The 18580-nt window shown below is 44.9% G+C and overlaps 1 protein-coding gene across 1 annotated transcript in view; it reads right to left on the bottom strand.

Moving 5' to 3' along the window:
• The window catches only part of FSD1L (fibronectin type III and SPRY domain containing 1 like), a 41426-nt gene extending 22975 nt beyond the window's left edge, over positions 1-18451 (bottom strand). The window contains exon 1 of the mRNA XM_031062825.1: positions 18386-18451. Within this exon, the coding sequence (XP_030918685.1) occupies positions 18386-18451 (66 nt within the window). The remainder of the gene's footprint in view (positions 1-18385) is intronic.
• Between the last annotated feature and the right edge of the window lie 129 nt (positions 18452-18580).

Below are 18580 nucleotides of genomic sequence, written 5' to 3'. Positions count from 1 at the left end.
GTCCCGGCCCCGGAGCGGAGATGGGCGGCGTGGGGGGTGCTGCTCCGTTCGCCCTGAGAAAGCGTGTCCGTCAATCCATACCGATACCTCCAATTCATACCAGTACCTCCAAACTCATCTTGGTGGTGCTCACTGTCATAAACTTCACACCAGATCTTCCCCCTCAGTTTTTCCATTGAGGATGGCAGGACACTGGTCAGCTCACCCACCAGCATTTCTTTTGTTAGGAAAATTAATCTGTAAACACCAGAGGTTTATGTCTAAAAAGGAGACAGAGGAGTCCTTTTACTTCATTCAAATAAAGAGAGAGGCCATGGGGCATTCCCCTGGGATCTCTCACGTTTCTGGAGGACGCAGCCTCCCTTTTTATCCCAATTTCCGGGCCACATTTCCCTTCTCTCTTTCCCCATTGGCTGAGGTACTTCGGAGGTACAGACTTCCCAATATGCCTGATACCAGGCATTTGTATAATGTATAAGCCTCCCTTTTCATTTTTAATTCTTATGGGATTTAGGGATTTTTCTTACCCATTGTTTCTTTCATCTTTCAAAGTATAATTTCATTTACCAGCAAACCTGAACTTTATTTGTAAAAGCAAATATCTTTTTCCAGTCATCAATCAGTAGAATCCTTCCCATTGTATCTTTTATCTCTCAGTGCTGGTTTTATCCACCAGCAGACCCACAGCTTGTTTGTAAAGACAAATCCACTGTTCCTCTCACTTTGAATCTCCTCCAGCAAGTCTTTGTTGGAGAAGCTGCTTCTGACCTGGGGTCTCAGTGGCTGCTGTGTAACAGGGCAATACTGAGACTTTGTGGGCGTTTATTCCTTTCATTACCGGTTATTTTTGGTTTAAAAGGAAATAAAAAAGAGTGGATGCTTCCAACAGCGTGTTCTTCATGCCCAAATATAGCATGGATTTTAAGGGGGTGGCATAATTGTACAACCGAAGGAATAATGATACTTAAGTGCAGGAAATTATTTAGAGGTGAAGGAGGAGACCTAAAGACAATAACTGTGACACAGACAAGGCTGTCAAAATTCGTGGAGATGCATTAAACACAAGAAACAGTGATAGCTGTGCAAGAAATTACTGTGCAATGCAGCTTACCTGTGCTCAGTGCTTGAAATGCTCGTGCCCTAAGTGACCAAGAGGTTTGGAAGTTGCCTAGGAGACCCTCTGACACATTACATTGTAGCCATGATATTTTCTGAAAAATCCTTTCCTTGGGATTTTTCCTTCTGAGAAGCTGAGAGGCCTCAGGAACAAAATGTAAACAATGATTATCTGCTGCTGTGGAATGCAACAGGTGGATCTGTGATTGATCTCATGTGGTTGTTTCTAATTAATGGCCAATCACAGCCCAGCTGGCTCAGACTTTCTGTCTGAGACACAAGCCTTTGTTATTCATTCTTCCTTTTGCTATTCTTAGCTAGCCTTCTGGTGAAATCCTTTCCTCTATTCTTTTAGTATAGTTTTAATATAATACATATCATAAAATAATAAATCAAGCCTTCTGAAACATGGAGTCAGATCCTCATCTCTTCCCTCATCCTCGGACCCCTGTGAACACCGTCACATTACATATCTATAATGCAATCATTTTCCACACTTTTGGGGAGGGCTGCCTCTCTGAAGACATTCAGACTCCATCTGGATGTGTTCCTGTGTCACCTGCTCCAGGTGTCCCTGCACTGGATGGTCCAGTTGGATTTGGGAGCACAGCCCGACCCCCCCGGCTGTCCCTCCTGGCAGGAGCTGTGCGGAGCCACAAGGTCCCCCCTGAGCCTCCTTTGCTCCAGGCTGCCCCCCTTCCCAGCTCCCTCAGCCTCTCCTGGGGCTCCATTCCCTTCCCCAGCTCCGTTCTCTTCTCTGGACATCATTCCATGACGTTTGTATGAGGTTGGATGTCCTGCGAGGCAGCTTTACTTTAGCTCACATCTCACTAATCCAATCTTAGGGAGATTTTTCTTTTTTTCCAAAGCTGTGGTGTTGGAAAGGAATAGTAACTTCATGATGATGATGATGGCATTTGGCAGAGATGCAGCCACTGGGCTGGAGTGCAGTGTGGTGGTTTCCTGGCAGCTCTGAGCACTGTGCTGGAATTAAAAAGCAGCTCTTTTGGCATGGACACGGCAATAGGAGCCCGCTTCCAGTGTGGAAATTCACCAGTGTGGGGAGATTTTGCCCCCTGCCAGTGAAGGTGGCAAAGGCTGCCTCTCTAAGGCCATCTCTGCCTCTGTGAGTCCCCTCCCACCCCGGCTGTGCCTTCTCCATTATCAGCTTTGACGTCAGCAGAGGTCTATATACAAATCACAAATGGGATGGGACTGCTGTGGAACGTGCCTTGAGCTGTGTTGTTTTTCAGTATCGGTCTCATTCCGTGTTAATGACAATGGGAAGATGCCAGCATCTCACATCCCAGGCAGCAGACAAAGAACTTAATGTTACAACTTAGTTTTTAAGTTTTTTGACCAATCACACAAAGCAAAAGCATATTGACAGTAGTTCTATCCAACCACTACAAGCACACGTCTCTTTTGTTAAAGCAATGCTTGCTTATTTCAAATACAATACCTGCTTGTAAGTCTTAAAACACAATGCACAGAGCTCCAGTATTAAGCTTAGAACTTGCTCATATCTTGCTAGATATACTTTTCTGTAGCTTAGGGAGTTATTGTAGACAAGCGTTAATACACACACCATTGTTCTATTTGTCCTTGCTTTTCTACTTTTAAATAATTTTTCTGCTGACCTATCTCATGGCTACTGCTTTGTTCTAATCACAGTTCTGCTGTCTCTGAGGCCTGCCTTTTGCAGCTTTCCCAAAACCCTCTAATTTTGTGGATTCCCACAATTCCCCCTCTCTGTTCACCTAAAAAGAAACCTTCATAACCGTGTCATTTATTACTACCATGCTTTTCATAGCCTTACTATAATATTTCTGCTTATTACCTACTTAAAGCATCTTTTTGCTTGCACTAAGCATTGCTATATCACAATACAGCAATTTAATGCTGTGAAAGTCAGTCAGTTCAAAGGGCATAAATTACGCTTGACACAAATCCAGGGCAGGAGGATGCAGCAGCATTGCTCCAGTCTCCCCAGCTCCATCCAGAGACCTCCTGGGGCTGCATTCACTGGCACCAGGCAGGGCCTTGGCTGTGGTTTGAATATTTGTGTTTTCTCCAAGTACCTGATATCTTATTTTTTTCTAATTAGCACCCACAACCTGGGCTGGTAGTGGTAGTTTCAATTTGCAGCCAGTCAGAAGATGAGAGAAAATCAAGTCTGGTCATGCCATGCCTCTGGCTGTCCAGAGGCAAAGACAATGACCATGAGCTCATAAATCAAGGTTTTCCCCAAACAGTTTAGAAACAAAATACTAAAATCCAATGAGATTTTTTCATCTCTTGGCCTGAGAGGCAGCAGGGTAAGAAATAGTGCCTGTGGCCAGACACCCAGGGGTAACACTGAAACCCTCTGGGGTGTACTGGGGTGGGTGGTTAAATTGATTTCTGGAGCTGTGGGACCATTTCTTAATTCCAGGTTGGATTGTGCAGGAAGATTCGATCACAAATTCCTTTCTAAACTGTGAGAGGAGGGGAAATGTCATAATGGAGAAATATTTCCAGAGTTTTGTGGGTTTCTCCAGCACTCTTGTGATAATGAGTCCAGAGAAGGGCACCAGAGGGGTGGAACACATCCCATACAAGATTGTTCAGCCTGGAGAGGAGAGGGCTGTGGGCAGACCTAATCCCCATACCTGAAGCAGCCAACAAGAAAGATGGAGAGAGAGAATTTACAAGGACCTAGGGTGACAGGGCCAGGGGAAATGGCTTCTCACTGGCACAGGGCAGGGTTAGATTAAGCATTGGGAATAAAATTCTTCCTTCTGAGGGTGGTAAGGTCCTGTCGCAGGTGGTGGTGCTAGAGGGGATAAAAAATGTCTTCAAAGTTAACAATCTTCATGTATTTTAGGCCAAAAAGAAATGTCACAGACAGAAGACCCGAAGGAAACAATGGCAAGAAGTTGGAGGGGGAAGAAATACTTCAGGCCCTCAAAACAATAATGGACCAGCTAGGGCAACCACAAATAATACAAGTAGAAGTTGCATTTTATCCATCTCCATGCAGGGTGGGGAATTAGATGCATCTCTTTAACAATTTTTTCTTTGAAACAAGGCTTAGAATTTTAAGGGAGGCATTTTTGCCTGAGCAGTTTTCTTCTGCCACCAAACACAGTGTTTCCTTACACTTTACCCCTGAAGCATAAACCAAGAGTTAGCCTCACCTGGCCACCTCCAAAAAGCACTTACTATCTTGAATGTCACAAGAAATAGAATATTAACACACTATTCTTGCTGCTCCAGGCGTAAGATAAGGCTGTTTTTGTGGTTTTTTCAAACAATAGCCGGACCACAACACTTTAATTTATTTGCAGTGCCAGATGAATGTATATGTAATGTCAGGAGGCAGCAGCTTGTTGCATTCTGTATGGAAGAAGGCTTGGAAGTAGTTAAAAATTACACAAAAACTCTTTCTGAGAAACCAAGCTAACCAAATAACAGGAGAGGAAGAAGGCCTTTATGACGCAGTAAATATTCTTTAAGCTGGCTTTGAGAAGCAGCTCTAATGTGCAACTCAGCGTGGCTCTGGCACCAGCTAACCCCTCTCCCTGGGCAGCTCCAGGTCACTGTGCCTTTGGAAACCCTTTTTTTGGGGTGGTCAAACTAAATCTGCAATCACCAACCTGGAGCCTTCCTGTGTTTTTGGGGTCTGTAAGCAGACAAAGCAAGGAGTGAGTCACAAACTGCCTCAGCAGGCTCTTCATTGTGCAGGCTTTTCTTGCATGCATCATTCCTTTCTTGGTTTTTCCCTATTTTGTCCCTATTTGGAGAAGGCCGGGAGCCACCAGCACAAGCAGCCAGCCAGGGGGAGGTCGGTGGAGCAGCAGAGAAGCCTCTGCGAGCAGGGCATGAAATAATCTGAGAACCATACACTTCCCCGGTTTTCCACCCATCAAACTACCTGGAAATGGCTGAGCTGCCTGCAGGGAGTCGCTGTGGGTGGGCTGGAAGATCATGACAATGCTTGTTTATCACTTCATTACCTCGATGAGCAGCAAAGCCTCTGAAGTCACTCTGCTGATGGCTCGTTTGTCTTCGGATGCAATTAATGCAGCGTTTCCATCACAACCCAAGAAAACAAGGTTTGTCAAGTTCCCTGCTTCCCACTAACAGCTTCTGCAGCCTGTTTCGTAGGGTTCTGCTGCACAGCAAGAGCAGAGGGCTGGGCAGAGGAGAACAGGCTTTCCCTCAGCTCTCTGAATCAGCCCTTGCACTGGAGGAGGCACAGTGAGGTTTTATTTGTGTGCGCGCAGAGAAAGCTGTGACTATCAGATCTGCTTTATTGTTTCTACTGTAGGCTCTGCACCTATTTGAATTTAAAATCTGCACACAAGCACAGCTCTGTGATAAGAACTGTGTGTTATGTACCTACACTTAGTATAGCAGAGCTTTGATTCTTCATGGGTTTTCTCGGTAGTAATTTCCAGTTAGAAACAGGGGAAAGTAAAATGTGTTCTGAGACTTGAGCAACTGATTTTTCTCCCCTGGAATTCCCATTGAAATCCATTTCCTTTCTAGTTTTATACACATATTGTAGTTTTAACTTCACCTGGCAACCAACCATCACACAGCCACGCACTCACTGCCCCACCGGCTGGATGGGGGAGAGAATCAGAAGCATAAAAGTGAGAAAACTTGTGGGATGAGACAAAAAAACCCACAAACCCTGAGATTTGAATAGCTCTTCACTTAGTGCTACCTTCATGCCCAGTATAAATATGGTGTCAAATGAGTGTTTGAATCTTTAAAAATAGTATTTTTATCATTTAAAGCACTCCAAGTCAGTGGTAAAGCTGTCGCCAGTGGAACTGCAAGGAGGGAGGAAAAGAGTTTAGTGAGATTGATGTAAAACCCACAGTCATCACTTAGTGCATCATAAATCAGGATAGGTGGGATGAAACCTTTTTGTCCTCAACCCCAGCTTCACATCATCAATGTGACAGAAAAACTTGGGAGTCTGAACCCTTTAAGGACACATCCTGTACCAGGTAGCAGCGTGGCTGTCCTAGCTCTCTCCCCACCTGCTCCCTGCAGCCTGGAGTTCAAACTTTGGATATTTCTGAGGGGAAGGGAAAAACCCCAAAAACCAAAACCAAACAAACAAAAAACCCCAAAAAAACCAAAACCCCCAAAAAGCCCCCAAAAAACAAAAAAAACAAAAAAAAAAAAAAACAGAAAAAAATCCAGAAAATAAAAAAAACAGAAAAAACCCAGAAAAAACCCTGTTCCCGCAAAAACAAAACAAAAGAAACCCCAAAAACCAACCAACCAACCAAAAAAAAAAAAACCCAAAAAAACCCCCCACACACAAAAAAGGAAATGTGGCATGGAGCACTTCCTTTGTCAATCACAGCACTTGGATTTGGAAGTTTTGCTGTTTGCCTGGGTAGAAACCTGATTCCTGCAAGCACAGTGATATGGACAGACAGTGGATGCAGGACAGGCTGGCCCACAGGAGCTCCTGGAGGAGAGAATTTCTGACCTGGTGTTGAAACACAGCCTCTTCCAGAGGACATAAACATCCTGCCCCTTGCAGATTAATTTTGTGGGTTTTTGTTGAAAACACCTGTACAGGCTCCTGGTACTCCTTATGTTCTTACAAATCATTCTTACAATTAAAAATATTCCAGAAGAAATGACAGAGAACCATAGCTAAACTAATCAGTTAGACGCCTTGTGCTCTCCAGAGCACATTTTATTGGTTAAAATCCACATTCCTTTTCTCTCCCACTTCCCTAGGTTTCACACTCTGGATATTGACACCATGCATGACTTTCCCTTGAGCACCACACACCATTTCACACCCGTTTTTTAAGTCAGCTCCTTTGTCAGACCCTGGTCCCCCTTTGAGACAAACTTCTACCATGGCACCAGAGGTGTCACAGAGCCCCTCAGGGCTGTGCCTGGGTCACAGTCCTGTTCAGAGTGGTAACAAAAACTGCATGTGGCTGCAGAGGAAATAGGTGCTGCACGTTTTGGGTACATCCAAGCCTGCAGGAAACAACCTTCAGTGCCACAAGGTGGTACAGAGCTCATGGTAGCCAGGACTGAAAGAAAATAGACATTCTCCATCCTTGAAAATTGGCCTGGCATTAAATTTCGTGAGCTGTGGGGATAAAAGGGAATATCCAAGCCCAGCAAAATCAGTTCTGCTTATGCCATGCATTGCCCTGTGCTGCTCTGGTATCACAGCAGTGCCTTGACAAGGCTTGTGCCATGGCTGGGACACGGCCCTGCTGTGAATTTCTTTTTCCTACTAATCATTCCATTGGGTAGGTTTCGAAGGGACCCGGTTCAGTCGAGTTTGGCCTTCAATTTCACTTAACTACTGTGAGTTTCTTTCTTTTCTGACCCCTCTCACTGTGTGCTGTGAAACGGCTTCAGCAGTTAAAGATTTGGGTAGTGGGAGTGTGGTTCATCCCAGAGTGTCTGAATGGTCAGGCTGGAAAATTCCTTTAACAACCCCTGAGAGAGAGAGGGGGAGAGAGAGAAAGAGAGAGAGAGAGAAAGAGAAGCTCTTAGGAGAGAAAATATTTGTATAAATATTTCCTTTATAAATAGGATATACCTATTTCCTGTATAACTAGGATACATCCACATACATGGCTCAAATTAGGCAGAGCCAGAGGAGTCCATGAGAGCTGCTGGAAAGAAACAAAAATACTCATTCCATGGACAGTGGTCAGGAGTCACCCACCCATGAAGCTGAAGTCTAAGTCCTTCAAATCACATTGCTTTGTCAGTTTCTGAAGTTTTCTTTTGCTCTCATGCCAAAGCAGCTCTTGGAATAAGCTTTGACCCACCTCAGAGGACAGGGAATAAGTGCATTTTCCTAGCCACTGCCTGTGAAGGCTTGGCTCAGAGCCACACAGTCAGAAAGTCACTTTACATTTTAAAACCAGGTTTGAGATGCCCTGCAGCCAGACAGCAGCAGAAGGAAGGCAGGCAGTGAGGAGATAAACTACAGAGGTAACAAAAAGAGGGGAAAAGAAGAGAAAGGGAGTTTGTTGGTTTTTTTTACCTGGCATAATAGCAAGCACACCTGGGGAAAAGGGTGTGCAGCTGCCTGGCTTTTTCATGTAGCAGAAGGTAAGAGGAGAAGAGAAAATAAGAGCTCTCCCCTTCAGGGAGGGATGTGCTGGCATACTCCAGTGGAGAGGCCAGTTGTGGTTTGGAAGACAAGGAGCACAATTAATGAGGTTTTCAAGGCTGTCTGCACTTTTTGCTGGGCTATGCACTCAGCTGCACTCCTCTGGCCATTAAAGATTAAGGAATACTGCTTCTCCAGCTTGTCACGTGGACCTCCCATTGCTTTTTCAGAGGTCCCAGAGCAAATTGTGGGCAGAAGCTTTTGCCTCCATGGCAGATTGCTGCTAGGGCCAGGGCCACCACTGATGTCACTGATCGAACCCTGGCCAACAACTGCTCACTCACTGTCCCTGCACCAGGACTGGGGAGAGAATTAGAAGGGTAAAAGTGATAAAACTCATGGGACAAGATAAATACAGTTTAAGCTTAAAAAAGTTTAAAAGTTTAAAAAAAAAGTTCAAAAGTTTAAGATAAATTCAGATTTTTTTTTTCTCCCCTGGAATTCCCATTAAATTCCATTTCCTTTCTAGTTTTATACACATATTGTAGTTTTAACCCCACCTGGCAACCAACCATCACACAGCCACGCACTGACTGCCCCACCAGCTGGATGGGGGAGAGAATCAAAAGTGTGAAAGTGAGAAAACTTGTGGGATGAGACCAAAAAAAACCACAAACCCGAGATTTGAATAGCTCTTCACTTAGTGCTACCTTCATGTTTAACAACCCCTGAGAGAGAGAGGGGGAGAGAGAGAAAGAGAGAGAGAGAGAAAGAGAAGCTCTTAGGAGAGAAAATATTTGTATAAATATTTCCTTTATAAATAGGATATACCTATTTCCTGTATAACTAGGATACATCCACATACATGGCTCAAATTAGGCAGAGCCAGAGGAGTCCATGAGAGCTGCTGGAAAGAAACAAAAATACTCATTCCATGGACAGTGGTCAGGAGTCACCCACCCATGAAGCTGAAGTCTAAGTCCTTCAAATCACATTGCTTTGTCAGTTTCTGAAGTTTTCTTTTGCTCTCATGCCAAAGCAGCTCTTGGAATAAGCTTTGACCCACCTCAGAGGACAGGGAATAAGTGCATTTTCCTAGCCACTGCCTGTGAAGGCTTGGCTCAGAGCCACACAGTCAGAAAGTCACTTTACATTTTAAAACCAGGTTTGAGATGCCCTGCAGCCAGACAGCAGCAGAAGGAAGGCAGGCAGTGAGGAGATAAACTACAGAGGTAACAAAAAGAGGGGAAAAGAAGAGAAAGGGAGTTTGTTGGTTTTTTTTACCTGGCATAATAGCAAGCACACCTGGGGAAAAGGGTGTGCAGCTGCCTGGCTTTTTCATGTAGCAGAAGGTAAGAGGAGAAGAGAAAATAAGAGCTCTCCCCTTCAGGGAGGGATGTGCTGGCATACTCCAGTGGAGAGGCCAGTTGTGGTTTGGAAGACAAGGAGCACAATTAATGAGGTTTTCAAGGCTGTCTGCACTTTTTGCTGGGCTATGCACTCAGCTGCACTCCTCTGGCCATTAAAGATTAAGGAATACTGCTTCTCCAGCTTGTCACGTGGACCTCCCATTGCTTTTTCAGAGGTCCCAGAGCAAATTGTGGGCAGAAGCTTTTGCCTCCATGGCAGATTGCTGCTAGGGCCAGGGCCACCACTGATGTCACTGATCGAACCCTGGCCAACAACTGCTCACTCACTGTCCCTGCACCAGGACTGGGGAGAGAATTAGAAGGGTAAAAGTGATAAAACTCATGGGACAAGATAAATACAGTTTAAGCTTAAAAAAGTTTAAAAGTTTAAAAAAAAAGTTCAAAAGTTTAAGATAAATTCAGATTTTTTTTTTCTCCCCTGGAATTCCCATTAAATTCCATTTCCTTTCTAGTTTTATACACATATTGTAGTTTTAACCCCACCTGGCAACCAACCATCACACAGCCACGCACTGACTGCCCCACCAGCTGGATGGGGGAGAGAATCAAAAGTGTGAAAGTGAGAAAACTTGTGGGATGAGACCAAAAAAAACCACAAACCCGAGATTTGAATAGCTCTTCACTTAGTGCTACCTTCATGCCCAGTATAAATATGGTGTCAAATGAGGTTTTGAATCTTTAAAAATATACACAAGGAAAGCAAAATGAGGAATTCATTCACCATGGGCAGGCAGTGTTCAGCCATGTCCAGGAAAGCCAGGCTCCATCAAGGTGGCTTGGGAAGACAAAGGCCATCCCTCCAAACACAGCCCCTTCCTCCTTCTCCCCCCAGCTCTGCCTGCTGACCCCGACACGATATGGTCTGGAATATCCCTCTGGTCAATTGGGATCAGCTCTCCCAGCTGTGCCTCCTCCCAGATCCTTGTGCATCTCCCCCACTGGCAGGGCGGTGTGAGAAGCAGGAAAGGTTTTGATGCTGTGCAAGTTCTCTTCAGCAATAACAAATAGATCCCTGGGTGTGGAAACCTTCCCTGAGGATCCCTCTGATGGGGAGACCCCTAAAAAGTTCTGTGCCAGGATTGAGAGATGGATGGGACTTTTGGTGGGGTTTTTTTTGGTCTTCAGGTTGTTGTTTATTTTTTCTCTTATCAACAGTTCAGCACTCCATGGGCACACCAGACGTAGTGTACAAGGAGAAGGGGATCAAAAGTCACAAGACACACATGTTCAAGGTCTTTTAAAACTATTTTGTCCAATTAACTCTTATAACATATTTTGTTTCTACCTTTCTACCAATAATTAATTTGTTTGTTCACGCAACATGTGCATTGCAGCTCTTTCTAACCAATTACTCAGTGCTCCCAACACAGCAGAAAATGGAGTAGATGAAGAATCTTGGGGTCTCTGCTGGTCAGAGTGACCCCAAGAAGTGTTAGAAAGTCTCTTTTCCCAGCCTGGCACTCAAAGAAGGAGTCAGAACTCTTCATTTCTCGGTCTCAAGGTTGTTGTTCCTTATCTGTAAAATTCTCTCTCCTGTCCTGCCGAGGTCCGTCCAGCAGGACAGTTCCAGGCACACTGCCCGCCTCAGAGGTGGTGTTAGCTTTTTGTATTAAAAACTACATGTACATTATTGACCATAACTTCCCAATACCTATCACCCATGTTAGACAGTGAGTTTCTACTCTAAACCAATCTAAAACTGCCAGCATCACAGCAGAAGATGGAGGCCAAGAAGAAGAAGGAGAAAGGCTGGACACACCCAGATTCCTCCATCTTGCTCCCTGAACTCCCATTCTAAAAACCCCCAAAAATCTATTTTTTCACCCCGTGATAAGTTCACTATCATTCTGCTTAAACTGTCATGGCTTGTAATTCTTCATATAAACGTTGGTAATTGTTTTTTCCAAGGGCTAAATCAAAGGCACAGGGGTCTTGGGCTCTGTGCCAAGGTCTCTGAGCCCCCTGACAGTGTTTTGAGTCCTCCAGGGCAGCCAGAGGAATTTCCTGGGTTCCCACAGAAGAACAAGGAGATCAGACAACACCCAAAGTCCTCCATCTTGTCTTCTATCTACCTCTGTATTAAAATCCCAAAGCTCTAAGTTTTTTCACCCTGTGATAACCTATACTACAATCTACTTCACACACTCGTAGATTCCAATTCATCCCAAAGTCTTGGAAGCTTTCTCCGTGGATGAAGGTTAAAAGCAGTGTTCACCTGGCAGTCAGGACTTCTCAGGACAGGCAGGGAGACACTCCCTGTGCCCTGGGTTCCAACACCTGGGCTGTCAAGACTGTTTCCAGCACAGAGCCAAAACCAGCCCTTCCCAGCAGCCTAGAGGAAAATTAACTCAATCCCAGCCCGAAACAGGTAATAAATGCTGGTGCACCTTGCAGGACACAAGGTCCCTAAAGCTCCTTTGCAGCAAGGATTAGCTGCTGTCCTCTTAATGGGCTCAGGAGCTGCTAATCCTGGTTTTGTGCTGGCTTGCTCTCCTCACCCGGGGCGGGCACAGGCTCTGCGGGTGCTGCTGTCTGTGCGAGGAACTTCTCCAGGGAGGGGATGCGGTGGAGTGAGCTCCTGCCACCCTTCCTGGCTGGAAAAGCGCTTGCATGGTGGCTGCCAGTGCCCAGCTGATGGCACTGTGTCCCTTCAGTCTGCCCGGCCCGAGGATGTGAAATACAAAGCTGTGTTTCGTGTCAGGTACATACAGGCAACGTGTGTATTTGTGATTGTGATATGTGCAGAGACCAACAATAGGACAGTTGCGAATTCTAATAATAACTGAGGAAAGTAAAGCATGGAAGAAGGCCTTTGAATCTATCTCTTGTTTGCAATTAACCTTGGTTTATTTAGGAGCACTGGAATTAAAGCATTAAGGATGTTGCTTTTTGCTTGTAGTTAATCCTTAAAGAGCTCTGCAATAATAAACTTTTGAACTATACTTTTAGGATATTGCTGTATCCTTGAAACTATAGCTTTGGAATATAAATAAAGGAAATATGCTTATCTCACACCTTAATAAAGCAGAGAAAAACAGCTTGAGATAGGAAGATGAACATCACCTCAAGGATTTATGGTTTCGACCAAGGGAAGCTGGACATCACTGTTATGAGATTTATAATCCTTGCAATCAAAAGCTGGACCCACATCTGGAGAGCTGGACCTCACCAGATGGGATGCTTCTTCCTTCTTTCAGAAACCAGACCACCACCATCTGGGAATACTCCTTTCTGGGATACATCCTGAGAAAAACTAAATCACAATAGTGTATAGAATTGTGACGTAAAAATTGGGAATAAAAACTGCTGAGAAAGCTTATGAGTACCCCTATAAATACCTGTAACCCTCAACTATCAGTGTGCAGTTGGAGGGAAAACTTCCCCCACTGTACCCAGCATTGTATTGCTCATACTTTACCATATTAATTAATAAATTGATTGCTGCTTGCATATTGGCCTAGCTTCTTATTCTTATTCTTATTGGTCAAGCTTCTTATTCATAACAAGGAGAAGGCGATGCATCTTTTTCCTGGATGGAAAAGCCAGCGTGTCTTTTGCTGGCCGAACGAGCCGCAGGGTTTAATTAATCCGCCGGGAATTTTATTTTTAAAAGTGTTTTTACCCCGATCCTCCTGGGGACGTGTGGCTGCAGCACTCTTCGCAAGAGAATTGCTGAGTCTTAAAAAAAAACTGCTAAAAAAAGTTTCTAACAACTATTTGAAATTAATCAGGTGTGACAGTATACAATTATCAGGTACTGTTGAGAAAATCTCTGGAATGCCATGGCCACAGCCTTTAATTGAACCACTTGGGCCAAGGTTGGCTTGTGGCTTTCCAGTACTTTGAGCTCTTCTGAAGTAGTTGCAGTTTTGCTCAGGCCAATAGAAGTTGTTGGGCACATTTGGACGACTTTGTCAAAGGTCTGAGGAGCAAAGACAAGCCAGAGAAATGGAGGGTGTGAATTTGCCAGCATTTCTACTGGCTTTGACATGGCCTGCACCATCCCAGGGATTCTGCCACATCACCACAAGACCTGAGTCTGGATTTTGCCTCTGAATGAAAACGTAGACAAAGTGCTGCTTCTATTTGTGTTTTTTGTTGTCTTGTGGAGAATGCAGTGCTAACAAGTGACCCTGCATCTTCCACTTCCACATTCACGGTACCTGAAGGGTTAAGTTCAAACCCACCCTACATAAGAGTTCCTTGTTTAAGTAATTTTAAGGTGGGATGGTTAAAACTACTTGAAAGTGCCTTTCTGCCCTCCCCTTTGTTTGCTGAGGGGGTCAGAGCCAAGAGCAGTAGAAAATCCCACCAAGACATTTTATGGATTGGCACCCCTGGTTTCCTCCACAGAGAGAGGAACTGCAGCAGGGATGTGCAAGGAACTTGCACCCACTTTAACTGTTGCCAGCAGAAAGCAAGGAGATTAAAGCTTAAAACAGCTGCAGAACAGGTCATCGACTGATCTCACAAAAGGCAGGGCAGAGATTTCAATACATTTCCCCATCAGGGCAAGCCAGAGTTGGAGACAGCTTCCATTCTTTTTTCCTTTCTCTCAGGTGATGTTTAATCTGTGGGACAGACAGATTTTATATCTGGCTCGACAAATGACAGAGAGAAAGAGAGAGAGGTGGAAAGGCGAGGAACTTTGTCCCAAGTTTCAGGAGCAGAGCTGGGGTGCGCAGCTGTGGCTGTGTGACACCTCAAGTCTGAGATGGAGGAGAAGTGACCTGGGGGAAAAGTCGGGGTGGAGGAGTGTCAGAACCCAGGAAATTCCTCTGGCTGCCCTGGAGGACTCAAGATCATGTCAGGGGGCTCAGAGACCTTGGCACAGAGCCCAAGACCCCTGTACCTTAGATTTAGCCCTTGGAAAAAACAATTACGAACCTTTATATTAAGAATTACAAGCCATGAAAGTTTAAGTAGAATGACAGTGAATTTATCATGGGTGAAAAATAGATTTTTTGGGGTTTTTAGAATGGAGGTTCAGGAGACAAGATTAGGGAATCTGAGTGTGTCCAGCCTTTCTCCTTCTTCTTCTTCTTGGCCTCCATCTTCTGCTGTGGTGCTGGCACTTTTAGATTGGTTTAGAGTAGAAACTCACTGTCTAACATAGGTGATAGGTATTGGGAAGTTATGGTAAATATTGTACCCGTAGTTTTTAGTATAAAAAGATAACACTGCCCAGGGGCAGGCAGAGTGCCTTGGACTGTCTTGCTGAGTGGACCACGACAGGACAGGAGAAAGAATTTTATAGATAAGAAACAAACAACCTTGAGACTGAGAAATTAAGAGCTCTGACTCCTTCTTCGACTGCCAGGCTGGGAAAAGAGACTTTCTAACGCATCTCAGGGTCTCTCTGAGCAGCGAGAGACCCTGAGAGAGGAGAGGTGTGGATCATACATGGTGCGCAAGTCTGGGGCCATGGACTTGGTCTTGGAGGATGATGGGGCAGCAGAAAAGAGAGGGAGGCACAACCAGGTGAGAGTGTGGGAGAGAGAAGGGGCTTAAGCCAGATGATGGAGAAGGAAACTGTCAGCAGAAGGCCAGGCTGAATTTTACATGTGGCATGAGGACTTCCTGCGCGTTCAAAGAAAAGAAAAATTAGGACTACAGTGACTGAGGTAAGGTAAAAAGCAAAATTCAGGGTGTGTGAGCCTGGGGGACAATAAGAGGATTACAGAAAGGTTGAAAGTTGCATTTCTGCACCTCTGCAAAGGCAGTGTTGTGTGTTCTTGTGTGCCCTCTTAGAAAAGCAGCAGTGGATGATGGACCTGATGCCTTGGCTTGCCGGATTTTGCAGGGCTAAAGACTGGCAGCAAGAAGAAAACTCCACAGTATGGTTGGGCATGATAAGGTAACACAAATCTGGGGAGCGAGAAATGGGTGTTCTGACCCTGTCCTACTCTTTATGTAAATGAAACAGGCAGATGAGCTTTGTGCCAAAGGCTGATTCTCTGCCATCTCTTGGAGAGCAGTTTGGTCACACAGGAGCCTGGAGAGATCCTGACTCTGGAATAGCTGAGACACAAACTTCTATTCTTCCTATTTCTGGCAGCACTCCTAGATGCTGCAGCTGGGCGCTAGAGACAAGTCTAGACATGCAGGAGCTCGGGTTTGCCTTGGCAGAGAAGCTTTAAGGTGAGGATGAAGGAAAGGAGTCGATCCAGAGCTTTATTCCTGGCCCACAGGCCTCTGAATCCAGTAACAGCTCTAACAGAACTTCTCGAACTGCATGATTGCTGTTCCTTTTAACCCTGGGGAGAGGGGGAGGAAAGGGGCAGGGATCCCACCAACCAGGTAGGGGGGAGAAGTCTCAGGGGACAAATGACACCAGGATGGCCCCATGTCCTCCAGGGGTGTAAGGCATCTTTTGAACTCTGCCAATCACTTGATGCCCTTCTGGAATGCCAGGACTGACAGACAGCACTCAGCAGGGGTCAGGGTGGGGGAAAGGAGAGGTGATTGACACACCTGGGGAAAAGAACCGGGATAACTGAGACAGGCTATTACATCGCACCACAGCACTCCTGGGCTGCCTGCGTACCAGGCACACTGAGTCACACAGCCCACCTCACTCAGAACAGGGCTGTCCCCAGCAGCAGCTGCTCCAGGAAATGCCTTTGAAGACTGGAGACTGATTATTTGGATTATTTTTTTGGTCAAAGATACCATGTCATGGGCTCTCAGGGCACTAACAGCCCTTTGCTGGTTTGTTAGAGGCCTAGAACAGATGTAAGAAAGAGCAGTGGAGGAAAAAAACCAGAGGCAGAAAAAAATGTCACTATTTCCTTTCAGAGAGTTGTGCTCAGTCTCCAGTTGGAACAGTGGGAACACCATTGCTGTGGGGCTTCCAAATCCAGGGGCTGCTATGTGTCCATGCATGCTGTGGGAAGCAGTTGTACACTGCCAGGATGTTAAATTAGATTCACTAATGAGCTCTGAGCTGCTAGCAAGATCCAGCAGTCCCAGAAAACTCAATTTTCAAGGATCTGCAGCAGAATGAGCAGGTCTGGTTCAGTTTCCTGATCATGCATAGGGTAAAGAGCAGGCCAGGAGTGTCCCAGAATAATAAGTATGGGTCAAATGCAATTATTTATGGAGGATTTTACAGAGCTGAGCCTAACACTGGGTGGCTGCAGATCCATGTGGGCAGCCTAAAACCTTTGCAGGCGGCTTTTATAACTGTGTCCTCCTGGCTGTGCTAGGACAAGGGTTCCACACAGAAAGTTTGGTCTTCATCACTGGTCTGAGCACAGCATCCTTCAGGGAAATCCCTCTTGCTGGCAGCCCACGATGAAAATTCCTTCCTGGCTTCTTTGTGACACTGCTCAGATAAACACTAAGTGAGTTTCAGGCAATATGCTTTTGCTGTCATGCTGTTTCCATGCCAAAGTTACTCAGCAGCCTGTTTAAAATGGGGTTATGATGAAGCATTACCATACTCATTGGTTTTGTTTGCTATTTAGTCATTGTGTATTTCACGGCCACGTCACAAAGGGTGGCAGTGTAGATTATATTTCCCATTTCTCGTGGTGGTAAATTCCTCTCTGTAATGAAAAATTACTTAGTGATATAATATTATTATCATTATTTTATGGTAGCTGTGGAGCACCAAAGCCTGCTGAAGCTTTAGCATATAAAGACTCCTGGAGAAAGAGTCAGGTTTGGTGTTTTGTTACTATGACATAGATCCATAGCAAGGCAGGTGCCATGGATACCAGAGGGCCTATGAACCTGTAGACCAGAAGGTCAACGTTTTAGCATTTCAAGGGAAATTTAAAAGATATCAGCAATTAAATAAATAGTCCTTCTTATTTACAAGTGAGGGAATGTATTGTGTGACAGCCAAACTGTTGCGGTAACCCTTTATATAAAGTTAATTTGCTTTGATATTATCTTTTCCCCCCCACAGCATATTTTAACAGGTCATTGGGAATTGTTTCTCAGAATTTGAGGGGTTGATGCTCCTGAGTGCCCCCATGAGCCCTGACCCCAAACTGGAGAGCTCAGGAGCTGCGTTTGTTCTCCTGTAAGAGGAATTTATTAACAGAGACTGCGACAAACGGCCCCAACAACAGACAAACACAAAAATATTTGTAACGGGCAACACAAAAGTATTTATAATGAACAAACAAACAAAAAAGCAAATATATCAATAAGCAAATATACCAATATACCAAATATACCAATATACCAAATAAGCAAATATGCCAATAACCAAAATTTCATAGCAATAAACATAAAAATATTTATCATGAACAAACAAACAAATAAGCAAATAACCAATAACCAAAACCCAATATATCAATATACCAAATATACCAATATACCCAATAAGCAAATATACCAATAACCAAAATTTCATAGCAATAAAAACAAAAATATTTATAACGAGGAACACAAAAATATTTATAACAAGTAACACAAAAATATTTATAACAACAAACAAACAATTATACTAACAACCGAAAAAGCATAACAATAAACACAAAAAATATTCATAACAATAGACAAAAAAATATTTATAACAGCAAACAAACGCAAACCCAATCCTAAATACCCAATACACTAAATACCCAATCCTAACGCTAAATACCAATCCTAACACTAAATACCATCCCAAACTCATCGACAAGCCAGCCCAAGCTGAGGTGCATCCCCCATCCAAGGGAACCCTTCCTACAATCCCAGCTCCGGCGTTCTCCCGGGGCGCTCAGAGGATGGAGAGTGCCCGCCGCCCGCGCCGGCTCTGCCCGCGGAACTTGCGCAGCTCCTCCTTGAACGCCGGGTGCTCCATGGGCCGATAGTCCCGGGGCTCGCAGTGGCCCTGCAACCCACGTCCCCGTCAGCGCCGAGATCCCTTCCCACGGCAGGGAAGACGCTCTGAGCCAGAGCCGCCCCTCCCCGCCGCCCTGTGCCCCCCACC

The sequence above is a fragment of the Geospiza fortis genome, unplaced genomic scaffold, assembly GCF_000277835.1.
Source record: "Geospiza fortis unplaced genomic scaffold, GeoFor_1.0 scaffold208, whole genome shotgun sequence".
Taxonomy (NCBI): Eukaryota; Metazoa; Chordata; class Aves; order Passeriformes; family Thraupidae; genus Geospiza; species Geospiza fortis.
Note: the sequence above shows the minus strand (reverse complement) of the source record. Positions and strands in the feature narration are given on the sequence as shown.